This window comes from Tachypleus tridentatus, chromosome 6 (genome assembly GCF_004210375.1).
Source record: "Tachypleus tridentatus isolate NWPU-2018 chromosome 6, ASM421037v1, whole genome shotgun sequence".
NCBI classification, from domain to species: domain Eukaryota; kingdom Metazoa; phylum Arthropoda; class Merostomata; order Xiphosura; family Limulidae; genus Tachypleus; species Tachypleus tridentatus.
Genome location: NC_134830.1, coordinates 86,815,779 through 86,833,550, shown reverse-complemented (window position 1 = coordinate 86,833,550; position 17,772 = coordinate 86,815,779). Strand labels below are relative to the sequence as shown.

The 17,772-nt window shown below is 29.9% G+C and overlaps 1 protein-coding gene across 1 annotated transcript in view; it reads right to left on the bottom strand.

The window, feature by feature from the left end:
- The window catches only part of LOC143252961 (nucleoporin NUP42-like), a 58,104-nt gene that overhangs the window by 29,458 nt on the left and 10,874 nt on the right, over nt 1–17,772 (bottom strand). Inside the window, exons 2-3 of the mRNA XM_076505915.1 lie at nt 16,406–16,613; nt 440–611 (exon numbers count right to left, since the gene is read on the bottom strand). Coding sequence (XP_076362030.1) covers nt 440–611; nt 16,406–16,613 — 380 coding nt within the window. The remainder of the gene's footprint in view (nt 1–439; nt 612–16,405; nt 16,614–17,772) is intronic.

Here is a 17,772-nt window from a genome sequence, read left to right as displayed (position 1 = left end):
AAAACTAATTAATATTCAATCATCTGCAATGCAGAGTATATTATACATTATATTGTAACAAATGGCAGAGAAGAAGGATGATTTACGACTGAAGTGGAAAATGTAAGCAAACAGATTGTGATGCACCTAAAAGTTCGCTCCACAACCACACATGTGTGAAGTTTAGAAGGACGTCTGTCTCCAAGCTACATGTACATTTCCAACTTAAAGGTTGCACTAATTAGTTGATAGACATCAAACAATAAAATGAAGTGAAAAACAAAACAAATAAGAACAAAGATTTCATCTTATAAAACCAATAAATGTAATTAATGTAAAAATAAAGGATATAGATTAACAGTAAATTTGGAATAACACTGCAAATTATAAAATTCTCTTACTGTTCAAACACTAAATCACGAAATAATGTTTTTGCATAAGCTTGCAAAATGATACTTACATATGACTGGGTGTTACCTTCTCTTTGAGTATAATAAGCAATCCATCTGAGTTCTTCAGGAGAAATGTCCAGAAACCCTGGGAAACAGCCCTGCTTTTTAAGATGTCCATAACAGCTAAAAGGCCATTGTTTTCCAAGCTCCCACGACAGAACATCTTGTTTAATCATTTCTCTAAAAACATACAGGAATAGTATATCATGTAAAGACTAATAACATGATAACTTCAATGCTGAACAATGTTCTAAAACTAACTATACTGGCTCATGACACCAAATCCTAGCTCTGTATTAAATATTAGACTTGTTACTGCTAAGGTAAAATTGATTTTAATATTATTACATAAATTGGTGTCCTATAAATATATATATTTCTTTGTTTTAATCCTAAAAACAAGCCAAAATTTAAAAAATAAACAAAAAAATGCTGCACTGATTAAAAAGATCCCAGGGTACAAGCTATAATGTGGGATATAATTTGTTTACTGGACTACCAATTAGTGCCTTCTACCATAATGAGGACTGAAATGCTAATTTCAAGAGGTAAATCTTTTACTTATTTACCCCCAAATGGTAGTACCTTATTTTTCTTATTGTTATTTTCATTTTTCAATTAATATTTTTTTTCTTTACTTTGGGTAGCAGTCATCTTTCCACAACTGTTGAAAGGCAGTGAAAGATGATATAGATGTGGGACATTGTGGTCTTGAGTACCCACACATCTCACTCTCTTAATTTCTATTGCTACTCCTTTATTTCTTTATTTGAGACTGGCAAATGGAGATTAAGACTGATAGATGTTATTCTGATCACAATGTGGGTCCTACTTCTTCACTCACCTCCAAAACTTAAGGTGCATTTTATATTCAACATTATGGCTCGTACCCTGGGATCTTTTTAATTAGTGCAGCATTTTTTGTTCATTATTTTAAATTTATTTTTGTTTTGGCTTGTTTTTAACTTATAATAAACTGATATAATTAGTCAAAGGTTTGGATTTGCAGTTTTTAATGCAGTCACTCCTTTTGATTTTGTTGACTCAACTTCATCAGTATTAATTTTCTCATATATATATATATATATATCCAAGAATTGAAAGTAATGAGACAAATTAGACTTTTGTATATACTACAAAAAGTTGACAGTACATCACTAGTAAGTTCCTTTTTCTTCCTTTCAGTTGCTACTCCCTTTTCCTCACATGCAGTTCAATCTGAGATAGTATATAAGTTAAACCAGTATGGCTTATGTGTTCTGTAACCTAATCTATACTCCATTCTTTAATTAATATTGCTTATATTAATACTATTGGTCAAAATGCGTAATATATCAATTTTACATTATTGTGCACTGTTAATTTAATATATGAGCTTAACACTAACATATATTTCTCAAGTTGCACAAACCTTATGAGATACTAATGGGTTTGTAGCTAAAAATATTATTCACAAGAGGGTAACCAACTAATGAAAAAACACACACTAATTACATTAAGTGAGAGCATTAGAAAATTACATTAAATTACCTACATACTTTGAGTCATTTTTATTTCTGATTTATGTATGTAATTCACTTTGACTATTCAGCAAACTAGTGTTACAGCTTAAAGTAGAGCTATATGCAAAAAAACAGTTGTTATAGAATAGACATGTGTTATTCTCAGAGAAAAACAACAAGAATTTTGACAGTTAAACCACTGAAGGCAAAAGATGTTAATTACAAATATGTGTGTGTAAATATATATAAAGAGAGAAGATTAATACACATTAATCAAGTGAAACAAAATCAACAGGAAGAACTGCAATAAAAACAAGAAATACAAACCTCTAACTGATGATAATTTGTAATAAACAAAAAGAAAGAAAGAAACAAACAAAAATAAAAAATGCTGAACCAATAAAAAAGATCCCCTATAACATGGGGTATAAAATGTACCCTAGGATTTAGAGGTGACTGAAAATGCAGAACCCAAATTAAAGCAGGTATGTACTATCTATCAGTCTTAAACTTTGTTCACAAGTCTCACATGAAGAAATTTATAGAAATAACTCATAATAAGCCCACAATGTCCCACTTCTGTATCACCCTTCACAGGCTGCAGACAGTTGTAGGAAGATCACTGCTTTTCAAAGTGAAGAAGAAAAAGAAAAAATATAAAAAACAACATAAAATAAGGTACTATCACTTTGAGAAAAGTACAATAAACCTACCTTCCAAAGTTCGCCTTCCAGCCCCCATTATGATGGTGAGGCACTAATTAGTAGTCCAGTAGACAAACTGTACTAGTATAAAGGGTTCCATCCAGTTATCTAAACTAACCAGTATAAATTCCAGCCACAATCCATTAAGTCCACTGTAAATACCAATTTTCAGACACTAGGCCTTTATATGCAATAAAGGGTTCATTTGCATAAAAGAAGTACCAAGGTGTTTAAATGACCTTATTGACAACTAAAAGTACTTATCAGAAACTTTCAGCAAAATTTCCTTAGTTTTATTTCTTTATATTTATTTGATATGATCTTATATTTATCACAGAACATTTTAATAATTTTATTTAGAGTTGCTTTATTAAATCCCTGAAATACTACTTTTTACATCAATATTTTAACATTAATAATAAAATACAGTAATTTATTACAAATTTTACAAAATTTGAATAATTGTGAAGTTACAACACTTATAACAGAAGAGTATGTTATGGTACATCACTATTAACAGAGGGCAAACCATATATTGGAAAAGGAAAATATTTAGATTGCTATCATTATCAATTATTTTATTTTCTGAAACTAAATATTGTACCTATACATTAGATATTAAATTATTTTCAAATTCTACCACATAAACAGCATTACTAACAATCTCTATACTAATTAAATCATCTATATATCTATAAGCTAAAGCAAAGATAACTGAGTATGTAATTTTCAATAAACCTATTCTCTTAAAAATATAGACATAAATTTGCAATACAAGTAAAATCATTAGCTCCCATTTGAACTCCTATTGCTCATTTAAATACTTGTTTATTTAAAAATATACATTTATTACAAATGTATAAACTTGTATCTTTTATGTTTTTGGAGAAAAATTTTCTTTCAATACTATGAAAGGTAACAGAACTGTTCTATTAATGAATTTATAACAATTAAATATTTCAATGGAATTGTACTGTACAGTGGGTTAAAACCAAATATTTAATATTCTTAACTTGTTCAGTTTCCTAGCTTTTCTAAAATGGGTTATTTTTTATTATCCAAAACATGTGTTTCTCATTTTTAATACTTACATTTTTAAATTTTTATGAAATTTAATAAAATGGTCAGTTGTTTAATAATTGTTCTCTGTGAACTAGAAATGAATCTAAATTGAATGAGATTTATGAAGTTTAGGAATAACAAATAAGTAAATCAACATAAGAATTTTATTTAGGATAAATTTTTTTTTATAATACTTAATGAAATTAGTAAGTACTGTATCTTTAGATTGGTTAATAGGTTTAAATGTTTGTGTACTATTGTTTTATTTTATCATAATTAATGCACAAGATATTTTACAAATTAGGCCAAAATTACAGTTAGCTTTATCATATGAAACTATATTTTTTTGTAATTCTTGAATCTTATTCTTCAACTGATGAAATGATAAATCTACATAGTATTTCTTCAATTCTGTATGGGATAATTCAAATTTTATTTTTAAAAAGTACATAAAACTTCTATTCCAAAAACCATCTGGATGGATAAAATGTAATATAGTTAAGTTTCAAGTAATTCTGTAAGTATATCCTCTTTTAAGTATTTCACATAATAGCTTATCTTCTATAATTTCCACTTTACTAATAATAATATGTTTATGAAAAGTATAAACAAATAAACTATTTTCACAACCTCAAGGCAATTCATTAACTTCATCTACATTTAACACTCCTACGAAAAGTGGGGCCTAATAGGCCCCAGAGCAACTTGAAAGGTTATTAATATTAGGCTAATAATTTTGTATTTAAATGAAATTGCCATTTAAATCCATTAATGAATGGATTAACGAGATTCCCACTGTCCCTATCTACTATCTAGCGAAACCACAGCCAGGGAAACGGGCTTGGAGAAATCAGGACTAGAAACGTCTTTTCGTAGGAGTGTTAAATTAGTGCTGAAAAGTATTAATAAATAAATTGCTTTCACATTCAAGGCAAGATTTAATTAGCATAAATTATCCTGAAATAACACTATTAGATAAATAGTATAATTAGAAATTGAAAATACTTTTATTCCTAATGTAGAAGCATATTATTTAAATATAGTAATTAAAATAATTAGTAATGATACCAATCTAAATAATTTTGAAAACGGAAAATACCACTTTTTTCCAACACATGGTTTACCCTCTGTTAATAGTAATGTACCATAACATACTCTTCTGTTAAAAGCCTTATAACTTCATAATTACTCAAATTTTGTGAAATCTGCAAGAAATTACAGTATTTTATTATAAATGTTGAAATATTGAGGTATAAATTAATATTTAATGGATTTAATAAAGTAACTCTAAACAAAATTATTAAAATATTCTGTGATAAATATAACAACATTAAATAAATATAAAGAAGTAAAAATTAAAAAAATTTTACTGAAAGTTGTTGATAAGTACTTTTAGTTGTTAATAATGCCATTTAAACACCTTGGCACTACTTTTATGCAGATGAACACCTTATCACACATAAAAGCTTGTTTAGAAGCTGAAAATTGGTAATTATAGTGAACTTAATGCATGTTGGTTAGGAGCTATGCTAATTACTTTAGATGACTAGTTGGGACCCTTTATACTAGCACAATTTGTCTACTGGACTTCTAATTAGTGCCTTACCACCATAATGGGGGCTGGAATACTAACCTGAGAAGGTAAGTTTATCCTACTTACCTCCAAGTTGTAGTACCTTTTTTTCTCTTCTTCTCCTTTTGTTTTTTTTTTTTTGGAGAGCAGTCACCTTCCCACAAACTTTCTGCAGACAGTGAAGGGTGATATAGATGTGGAATGTTGTGGGCTTAAACACCGACATTCCATCTCCTAACTTCTATTTCTTTGAATTATTTAATTCTCCATGAAAGACAGGTGAATGGAGGTTAAGACTGATAGACAATGTACCTCCACTTCAATGTCTATCCTAGTTTTATAGTCAACTCTAAAACCTAGGATACATTTTAAATCCCACATTATAGCCTGTACCTTGGGGATCCTTTTGATTGATGCACAATTTTTTATTGTTGTTTCTGTTTATAACAAGTTATCATTAGTCAGAGGTTTGTATTTACTCTTTTTAACACAATCCTTCCTTTTGATTTGATTTGACTGTTGAGTATCAATATACTATACATAAGCAAAGAATATGATTTGTTGCTATGCAACACTTTTCCATTACATTATTCAATCTTTTTACACTTAAATATCATTGCCTTAACTAATAGAAAAATTGCATGTAAGTTACAATTTAGATTAGCAGGCTGATCATAATAATTATATTGCTGCTAATGTTATAAAATGCAATACCAGAAGATGCCTCTCATCCTATTCTAATCACTTTTAATCCTGTTACTTATACAAATTCATTTTACAATATATAATGTAGTTTATTTATTAACTTGTACTAAATGTAATATGGAATATGAGAGTCAAAACTTCAAAACCATTACACGTACGTATAAACTTGCACAGACCTCAAGATAAAAACAATTTAACGAATTCCATGAATTAAAGCATTTTAGAATTCATCCTTTTACCTCTGTTAAGATAACTACATTAGAAATAAATAATGAAAAGACCAATACACTTCAACAAGAGGACTTCTATGTTTTAAAATTAAGAACATTATGTCCTTACAGATTAAACCAAGATTTTAATAACTCTACTACTTTAAATTTAAGTAATGATTACTGACTGTATTGCTAATTTTTTCTTTATAGATAATTGTTTTCATCAAATTAAGAAAATAAGGGATAAAATAAAAAATGGGTTGATTTTTCAGAATTTTATAGTAATTTAGATATTTTTTATTCTAGTATTAATGTACTTAAATTATTTTTCAAATAGATTTAATAGCTAAATCCTCCTAAAATAAAAGATTAACTATAATAATAAAAAAATTATAATTTTCAAAACAATCAAGCAAAGCACTTACTTGGAGACATTATAAAATATTGATTAAAGGTCAATGATTTATTAAACTTTAAGAAAGAGAAACTGCTCTTCAAAACTTCATATTTGGTAATTAATTTTAAACAAAGTATTCAATGACTTGCAGATTTCTAAAATTATTCATGAATCTATAAAAAAAATAATATTTTCCTTGTGAAAACTTAAAGCCTATCAGTAGTTATAAATACAAAGTTCCAGTTGGTCCACTATCACACAATTATCAGAAATTTTTAGCTAATTTAGATGTAGATGAAGTTAATAACTTATACTGTGAGTCTGAAAATAGTGTATTTATTGATACTTTTCATAAACATATTATTACTAGTAACCTGGAAACTGTAAAAGATAAATTATTGTGTGAAATACTTAAAAAAAGGATCTAAATACAGAATTGCCACAAAATATAAAAAACAAAATATTCTAAAACATACTAAAAACAACATTGATGAATATAATTTGAAACTCCACTATATTACACCTTATCCACCTAGGGGGTTTTTGGAAGTTTTATGTACTTAAAATAATATAATTTAAATTATACTGTATAAAATTGAAAAAGTACCATACAGATTTATTGTTTCATAAGTTAAAAACAAAAGGTTCAAGAACTAAAAGAAAAGTATGTTATAGTTCCCATTCAAAAAGCTAACTGTAATTTTGGCTTCATTTGTAAACAGTTTTATGTATTAATTAAGATAAAAAAAATCAATAGTACACAAACATTTCAACTTATTTACTAATCAAAAGATACAATGATTAATAATTTCATTAAAACTTACAAGAAAAAACTATTTCAAACCAAATCCTTTTGTAAGTTTACCATTTCTATATACTATTCCTAAAACTCCATAAATCTCAAATTAAATTTATATTTATTTATAATTCAATAAGAACAATTATTAAACAACTGGCTGTTTTATTAAATAAATTACTTAATATTTAATTTCATAAAATTAAAAATGTAGGTGTCAATAATAAGAAACATTTCAACTCATTTTAGACTATCAACGAAACCGAGAATAAGTAAACTGTACTCAAAAGTTTGATTTTATCACACTGCAAAAAATTCCATTAAAATATTTAATTTCTATTATAAATTCATTAATAGAACAATTTTAAGTTTATATTACTGGGGAAAGAAAATGTAGTTCCAAAAACATAAAGGATATATTACGTTTCTGCATTTAGAGTCATTAAATATTTTTCAATAATTAGGTATTTAAACAAGTAATAAGGGTTCCAATATGAGATAACTATTCTACTTGTACTAGAAATTTATATCGTTATTTTTATGAGAACAAGTTCATTGAAAATTACATAATCCCAAATATCTTTGCCTTAACTTCCACATATACATTAGTAAAACTAATCCTGAGATAAATGATGTTATTAACACTAATTATTTGGTAGAATAAGAAATTGAAAGTATTTTAATTTCTTATGTAGAGGCATATTAATTAATTCTAGTAATTAAAATAATTAATAACATACCAATGTAAATATTTTTGAAAAGGGAAAATATTTTATTTTGCAATATATGGTTTTACCCTCTTTAAACTGCAACATGCCATAACATACTCTTCTGTTATAAGCATAACATCAACACTGTTTAGATTTTGTAAAATTTGCAATAACTTAGAATATTTTATTAGTGATGTTGAAATATTGATGCAAAAATTAAAATTTAATATATTAAAATATTCAGTGATAAATATAAGAATGTATTATATAAATATAAAGTAGTAAAAATTAGGGGAATTTTATTGCCATTTGAACACCTTGGTACTACTTTTATGCATACATACAGGGTGGCCTGTAAGTCCCTACCCATTGATATATCTTATGTATCCAGTTATCTGTGTGCGGTCCCTCATTCTAGCTGCAAAAAATTATGTGACGCCATGTTCTGTGAGAAATTTTCCTCAACATAGCAGGGATTATTGTTCCAAATGCCACAGTAACAGCTGCCTTCAACTCATCATTAGTATAAAATAATAACATATGGATGGGTAGGGACTTATGGGCCACCCTGTATATTATATATAAAGGCTTAGGATATGACTAATAGACCAAGTATCTCCATCACAATGTGGGTCCTACTTCTGCACTCATCTCCAAAACCTATGGTACATTTTATATCCCACATTATAGCTTGTATCCTGGAGATCCTTTGGATTGGCACAAGAGTTTCTATTTTTGTTTGGTTTATAACAAATTTTAAATATATAATGTTGATACAACATTTCAGGCAATGCCCTTCTTAGATGTCTGAAGCTGAACAGTAAATCCATAAATGAAATATTTCTATTTCAAAGCTCACAATACACTACAACAAGTGAATGTGTATAGAAATGGTTACAAAGACTTGAAACAATATAAAACTAGAAATTTATGTGCACACACACACACACACACACACAAAGTTCTAAAATAAAAGTTTATATATGAGAATTTGGCAAAAGTAATTCAAGAATTAGTTAACACATGTTATACTTAAAATATCTGTGAAAAAATAAACTAAGTAACAATAATAATTAACTACAAACATGGTTTCTCCTATATATACCTTTTCACAAAATGTGTATACAATAGAATACATGATGTATTTTGATGTGCAGTTTTACTGTTCCTTAATAAAGCTCTATATGGATACTCTTGGGTCAATGTAAGCATACGTGTTGCAGCAGTGCCTTCTGATGATTGCTGTGAACCAGAAATTTCCAATACTGGTGTCATGATGGCAGGAAACTATGGGGTGCCTTTGATTGAAAAAGCTTTAGTGATGAAAGATTCTTTAAAATGTGAACATTATTTACAATAATGTTTTAAGCCTAACCCAAACAGATCCAGCAAAAAGCTCATAACTCTGTTGTAAATCAACACAACTCTTCCTATTCATATGTCATAGAAATAAACTCTCCTGTACCAGACAAGCTCTTATCACCACAAACCCCCAAAAATCAAAGAGATAAAGACATTACTCTAAATAATGTTCACATTTTAAAGAAATCTAGTTACCTTACCAAGCCCCCATAGTTTCCTATGAACAAATATAACCAAGAATTACAGTAAAATAAAATTATTTTTGACCTAGAAATTATCCACAATGATATGGTGAATCAATGTTTTAGCATTTTGGAATATTTTTATCCATTATTTAATGTTTGTATTTGCTTAAATTGTCATTATTATTCTTATTTAATTTTTTCATAGGTTTCTTACTTACAACCTGCATCTCCTAATCCTTTAATTACTTAAAATAAATTCTCATTTTTTATTTCTTTATTTTAAGACTTTTATATTACATATGCATACTTGTGTATGTGTGAATGAAGTGCTGTGACTAAGTATCAGCATACCTCGCAATTACAGGAGGACCACAGAGCTTAAGAAGGTCTCATGCTACATATGCAAAATTTAATTCTTCACATAAGAAAATATATATATATGCTTGTAGCAGAAAATTCTCTATCAACATGGATCTTCCTATTCTTATTTATTTTATTTTCAAAATCATTATTCTGAGTTCTTAAAAAATATTCTATAATAACCTTCTGCTGTAAAAGTAGCACTAGTAAAACATGATTCTATATTTATACACCCTTCAAAGGTAGTGTTACAAGTTGGCACTTGTCCCCCATTGGAAAATTAGAAACAATTCTTTCTTTACTCACTCAGCATACTTATATGAATTTAAGTTTTTTTTATACACTTCAAAATTTCACATTATTTATTACATTGAATTTTTAATATTAATAGATGTTTAACTTGAAGCTGAATTCTGAAAAAGTAGCTACCACAGCAATTTCAATTGTGGATGGCAATTATCACTCAAATCATCATCTTGCCTTGAACCCTAATATGATGTGATCTGGGTCAATCCATTGCCATCTGATGCTAATACAGACAGCAGGTCATGAAAGGAACTGACACAGTCTTGCCAACATCTCCTGAGACAGTGTGATCAAGGTCAACCTCCTGTCAGTATAATACACAAGGAAGTGTCAATGTCATAAGTGTCAACATAATGTATAAAATGGGAATGGAAAGATGGTTGAAAAGATGTTTAGCAAATAGAAGGTGGTACTTCCAATCACCTGTATATGAAGACCAAAAGGATGAGTGACAGACCATCTATTCTGAAAAAGCATAGCCTACTCAAGAACAAAGACAACTCCAGGTGGGATGCTGTGGAAAGGATCAAAGTTTTGAAGCACAGAGTAAAGAAAGCTGTAAGTGGCAGAGGAAAAGAGGAGGTTTGTAAGACTTGGTGTACAAACTCTGGACTGGGGAAATGTGGAAAACCTCTGTACAGAGCCTAAGTTCCAGATTTTGAACAGGGTCTAATATCTTCAAGAATGAGGTCCTGGCAGAACCAGAGACCCATAGTCCAGTTTCAATGAAGTGAAGGCATGATAGATCTTTAACACAGAACATCAATCTGCTCCTCAAGAGAGGGAAGAGAGGACACGGAGGATGTTCAGTGCCTTTGTATTCTTGACTTTTAACTGTTTGATGTATGGAATAAAGGTTGTAGTCAACGATAAGCTCTAAGAACTTTGCCACAGCAACCACAGAAAACAAAACATCACCAAGTCCACCAAGTTTAGATATAGATTCCATCGACTGAGGGTGCAAAAAAATAACTGTTCTACATCTTAGAGCAAAAGAAGAAGAGGGATCCAACAGAAATCAAAAACTAGAGTCAAAGAAAGTGTATCTTGGGGACATGGAAGGATTGGTAAAAAAGAAATTGAAGTTGCCATGGACTCATCAATTCTATTAACCAAGGAGGGCAAAAGACTTTTACATGGTTGGAGTACAACTCTGTTGGAGGCATGGAAAGATCTGTCTGCATTCCAACTGTAGTAATGAAATGGAATGCAGCAGTTGGAGTTGGTAACAGTAGCTTCCAAGCCTCTGGGTAGGAAATATTGTTTACTGTTTTTAAACATTGGACCTCTTTCTCTTCCACCCACTTAGGGCAAGAACAAAAGAGGAGTGTGAAGTGTTACAATTAACACAGTGGGGTTTGATTTCACATTTGTAGGCATCATGATCTTTGCAACCACAAACAAACCTGTCAAAAAATCATGACAAGATGTTTTTGAATAACTGAAGCACTTATACTGAAAACATCAAGCAGATTGCGAATATACAGCCATACCTTATAATTCAGATAACCTGCCTTGACAGTGACAGGTGGAAGTGGCAATGTAAATGTCAAAATATGAACACTGGTAAGAAGCATTATTCCATCCTTACAAATGGAGATATGGTGCACTGCCTTGACTGGATAAATCAATGAAATCTCCAACTTGGGAATGTTCTTTCAATTCCTCTCAACAATAGCTCCTCTTGAGGAACTCAAAACAGCATGAGGAGAAACCTTGATGAATATAGCTCAAATGGCCTTCGATTTCAGGAGGAATTTGGTGTGTTGTGGTGTAGATGTTTCCACCAAAATGTCTTGAGAGTACAACTTCCTTATTGATGTGGAAGAGCCAGCAAGCCCCTCTAATTCCTTCTGAATGAAAAAGCAAGACATCTGCCCTAAGTATTTCTCAGATATTGAATGCAAAGTGAAACACTGAGGTGTGGAGTCTGATCATGATGGTGACTGTGCAAGTTATTTATACGTGGTCATTTTCTAATTATCTGTTGGTTTTTGTTTTTTTTAAGGATTTGGATATCCATATTTACTCTCTTGTTTAGGTAGGTTGGAGAAAACAGGTCATAACCTTCTGGAGCATTTTATTAAATTATGTTTCAACTACTTACACCAATGAGACTGGCATCAAAATGTAGTTTATAATTTAAATTTTAAAAATATGTTTTATTTTTTAATTCAAAAGGAAATGTAAAGAAAAAACATCACGTATTGTTTTTTTTGTGCGTCATGTAACACGTCCAGTTCTCTTATTGCTCAGTTTCTATTTTATTATACCCACCATACAAGCATGTACAAGTATCTAACAAATTAGACATTTGAATTTGAGATATAGACAAGCTAAATATGAAGCAAGTCCCCCCCACCTCTATGATTTGCTGAGATATCAACATAGTCAGTAAATCTGCTGGAGTGGCTCCACACTTTCAATCATTTGAAAGTTCTTATCTAGTAACACCTATTACTAAGTAGTTCAAGTTTGTGACCAATAGAAAGAGGATTTTCCCTTCTATGCAATTCTGATTGTTGTTTACAAGTAGCTTGAAGGCAAAAGTCATAATTTTGCCCAAACTACTGAAGCGTGGGGAACATGTCATTACTCTAAATAGAAACGATTTTTTTCAACCTAAATATACTTTAGTTAAAGACCCCACTAAAATACAGGGATTTTGAGGATACTATTACAGTAACAGAGATGCCAACTATTTCAAATGACTGAACGTAATGATTGTAGACAGAGTTCTTTTACAGTTTTAGTCCTTTTAGATTTGTCGGAAACAAGACAATCTGGTGAACAAGGCCTCTTTTTTTTCCATCTTCTGAACAATTGCATTGGTGTTTCTATGCCGCTTAGAAAACAAGAAATACCCATCTACACAAGCACTGATTGGCTGACAAGCACTGATGACATAACTATGAATTCCCCCATGTACCCAGTATGGAGAAGCACTGCACTCAAACTATTGGTAGACATCAGAGATACAAATATTTTTTATTATTTCACGCACAAACATGATTATTGCAAGTAGTCATTTGGACTATGTTTTTCATTTATTATCAAAATTTATTTGTACTTCACTAGAAATTTTCTTTTCATCCCTTTTGAGCCCTGGGAGAACACTTTATCACTTTATTGTATAGGCCTATATAATATATAATAATTTGGGAGTTGCAACAAGTCATAATATTTGTCTGTATGAGTGTATAGTCATAATGTATACACCAAAATCGTAATAATTATGCTAAAATCGTAATGGTTGGCATCTCTGCAATAATCTGATAATTTTTTGTTTTTCAAAAGTTAATGTTTAAAGCATACAAAAGTTATTATCTATACACACACCACCCACATGAAGAAATGAGGTTTACCAAGAGGAGTATGTTTGATGCACAAAAATAATATCTGGTAACACAGTTACATACACAAAATTGATGTTTTTCAGTGTACTTCTCATATACTTTCTATGTTTTAAGTATAACTAAAATTTAAACATTTATGAGTGAGTAGTAATATGTATGTGTATATTTATATAGATATATAACGTATGGCAGCCACTAATTTTCATTTTACTTGTATTATACTTACATTGTATTTTATAGGTCAAAACATATTTTAGCCTACTGCATTTGTATTATTCTAGTTGTCTAAACTGAGGTAAATTTAAAACCACATTATACCACATTCAAAACTTGACAACTTTAAAATAAGAGGGTAGTAAATTTTATAAGAATGTGCCCAAATAACACCATACACTTATGCTGTGAAATTCCACAGATATTAAAGAGATGAGCAGTAGTACTGAATCACTTGTGTGTGAAATAAAAGGATAGATGAGGCTCAGAACCTACAATATTTACTGAACCAGCACAACTGTGAACCACACAATAAACATTTTTACCCATAATTGCAATTATATTACCCTGGAAAATTTTTCTGTAAGCATTGTAGGAAATAGAAGCCAATTAGTCTAATACTGTGTTCTCAGAGTCATGTATGTTATTTTCCAGTTTTGCACAAAGACAGTTGGTGACATGAGCTTTATTTACAGTGGTTTTCAACTGTAGATGTTGAAAGTATGTGTATGTGTATTTTCTTATAGCAAAGCCACATTGGGCTATCTGCTGAGCCCACTGAGGGAATCAAACCCCTGATTTTAGTGTTGTAAATCCGTAGACTTACCTCTATACTAGAGGGAGGCTGTTCAAAGTACAATAAACACAGAAAATATATGATATATTTAACAGTTGAAACTCTCAGGGTACGTACTTTGAAACCTTGATTAATAATGAAGAAAAAAAACATAGCTGCTTATTTTATTTCTAATTTTACAATTTTTCTTTTCATTGTATTTGATGAATTGTCTACAGTCTGAAGAATCAAGTAATAACAGATAAAATATAGTTTTACTCAGAAAAAAAAAATTATATATAGATATATTTAAAATGTTTTAGAGGTTATGTAAATGATATTTGAGATTACCGAGACAAAGAAAAATATTCTTAATCTTAAAATGAAAATCATTTTACACTTATACTAGTTTTAAAATGAACAATCAATACTGTCTTGGGCAAATATTAGTAAAAATACTTTATTAAAAAATCTGATTTTTTCATGTAAAATTTAATAAAAGCCCAGCAAATTTTGTGAATATGCACTAAATATATTAAAAGATAGTAGTATCTAAACTATAACAAGTACAAGTGGTTAAGAAGCCAGTCTCATGGACCAAGCCCGTGGTGTAAAAGTTAAATATAATACATTTCAGTGCCTACTGACCTCACTCACCAAGAAGTCCTATAAAAGGATGCACTAAAATGCCAAACAAGGACACTGTAGCAATGCCAAGGTTTTGTAAGCACTATACCAAAACACCAGGGCTACCCATTATGCACACAACACTTACTGAAAACATCCAACACTGGTAGTCAGTTGATTCTAGCCCAAGAAGACCATCTAAATGACCCTGGGGTGGCTCCAAGGCCATCCATAACAGGAATTCAAGGCCAAAGTGGCATGTTTGGGTTAAGACCCCCAACCACCAGGATCCTCTCCTCCTTTTCGTGGGTTACCACATGCGACAAACATGCGAGTGGATGTTTGGATCCCACAAGAGATATACTGAAGGTACAGAACCTTCTCTAGAGAATCTACCTCAAGGATCAGTGACAAATGTGTAATGTTTGGAAGATATTTTGTCATCATCAGAAATAAGTAGTTTACCTAGACACAAGAATATACACACAGTTTGAAATAAAGAAGTCATATGACTGGAGACTACTTACAACTTAATACAGGTATGTCATTGTTTGTTTCTTTAAAATTACAATGTTTTTTGTTTTGTTTTTTAACAGATATACTATGGTTTATTGAGTTCCAATGTTTGTGAAATTGATTTTTTTTATATTTACAAAATAATATTGTCATCAAACAAGACAAGATTAGTTAGTATGATAAGCAAATGCAAAATGTTTCTATGGATCAAATCTTTACACAATATTATATATTGTCTAACAAGCGATTTATTTATTTCTAATTGAAATTGTAACATGTTCTAAACAAAAATCTTATTACCCTTATCTGTGAAACCAATTATGTTTTTATTATATAATTATCAGTTTATTTAATTTACAAACAACAGGCATGAAATTACTGGATACTTGAAAAAAAAACAATGAATAATTACTACACAGTGGTACCTTAGTGACATTAGCAGTCCATTCGTTAAGCATGAAATGTCATAAAATTTGTGGCAAAATGTATTTTTACACACAAATTGAGCAGTTTACAATTTTAAGAATGGGTCTATCATATGAAATAAAGGACAATTCAAAAATTATTTTCAACTCCAAACAATATGAATAAAAATTGAAAGATTAAAACTACGTTAGCATAATGTAGTGGTCAAAAAAGTTATGAAAGTAGCAATAGCATGTGTGTACTAACTGAGTAATTAAATATAAGCCATTAATAACTCCAATAATTAATTAAGTACCACTAACTCTCCAAATCTATTTCAAATATTATCTTATTAACAAAATATGACTAATTTAACTAAATGCTGATAAACAATTTGTGTAAAGAAATTATAATTTCATTATCTTACAGCAAAGAAACATCACTGTCAACCTGTTGTAGTTCTTGCTGTTGTACAGGCTGATTTAGAACAGCAAAGCGATTTTGTTTAAAAGTGTCAGACAGCTCCAATGTCTTGGTAAAACTGAAACCTTCACTAGTCGATTTCTGGGCAGCATCTTTTGGTGTCCAAGTGTATTTATTCCGATCATAAATAACATGTGGTGTAATATTTCTACCTGTACATAAGCAAAAAAGCACATGTAAAAAAACACATCTTCTAATTGAAAAATGGGTTTCTATATCTTTAATTAGTATTTATATTATTTACATCACCACCTCATATTTTTCAAACTTAAAATTAAATTCAGATTTATGTTCCAATATTTACATTTCAATTTCACTTCAGAAAAACATGCAAGTAACTTGGATTATGAATTAACTAATTTAGTGTATTACAGTAAATATTCAGGAAAGATCTACTGTAACACAAGTACCTAATAGTTTGTTGCTTTTTTTCCCTTCTGCTGTAAGAATTAATAATAATAATAATAAGTTACTTTTAAAAACACTTTTTTGCATGCTTTCATTTCAATAAACATCTCACTTCAAAGTTGAAATTTATTTCTTTCATTTTGTAAATATAAATAAAGTGAAATTTTTTTGTAAGGGGGTTGGTTTTAATACATTTCCAATAAAAAATATCAGTGTTTGTGAATTTCCTTAATTTTTAACTCAGCATAACACAGAGAGAACTAAATTTATAATACAGGGTGTTTGGAAAGTCACTGTGCACTTTATTTATTAACAGTCATGTTTCAATATAGAATACAGGAGGTAAATATGAATGACAATTATAAACAATGTTGAAAGTGACCCCTGTTGGCATCAATACAGGCCTGGATCCTTCTTATTTTGTTTCTAAACACCGCTCTCAGTTGCTGGCTTGAAATAGACTGAATAAAATATGATTACAAAACTGCACAGTGACTTTCCAAACACCCTGTGGTTTGAACAAAATAGAGCTAATTTCACCTTGAAGATAAAGCAAGAGAATGAACAAAAATGCTGAGTAAAAGATGAAGATGAATAAAGGAAAGATATAAAAATGAGATCTTAAACTGGATGTAAAAAATCAGGTGAAAGATGGTCATTAAGGAAAGAGCATGAGATTCAGCAAGAAATTACCTGAGAAAAAGAAAGAAACAAGAAAAAAAAAATAAAACCACTTGATCCACCTTGAGATAAGATGCAGAAGAGAAAATTAAGTTATATTCTGACAACCCAAACATGGCATGTATGCAGGCACAGTATACAACAGACATCTGGCCACTGGAAACTTGATAGCAGGGAAACAGTAGGAAGGATGAATGCAAATATGGTCATTCAACTCATGCC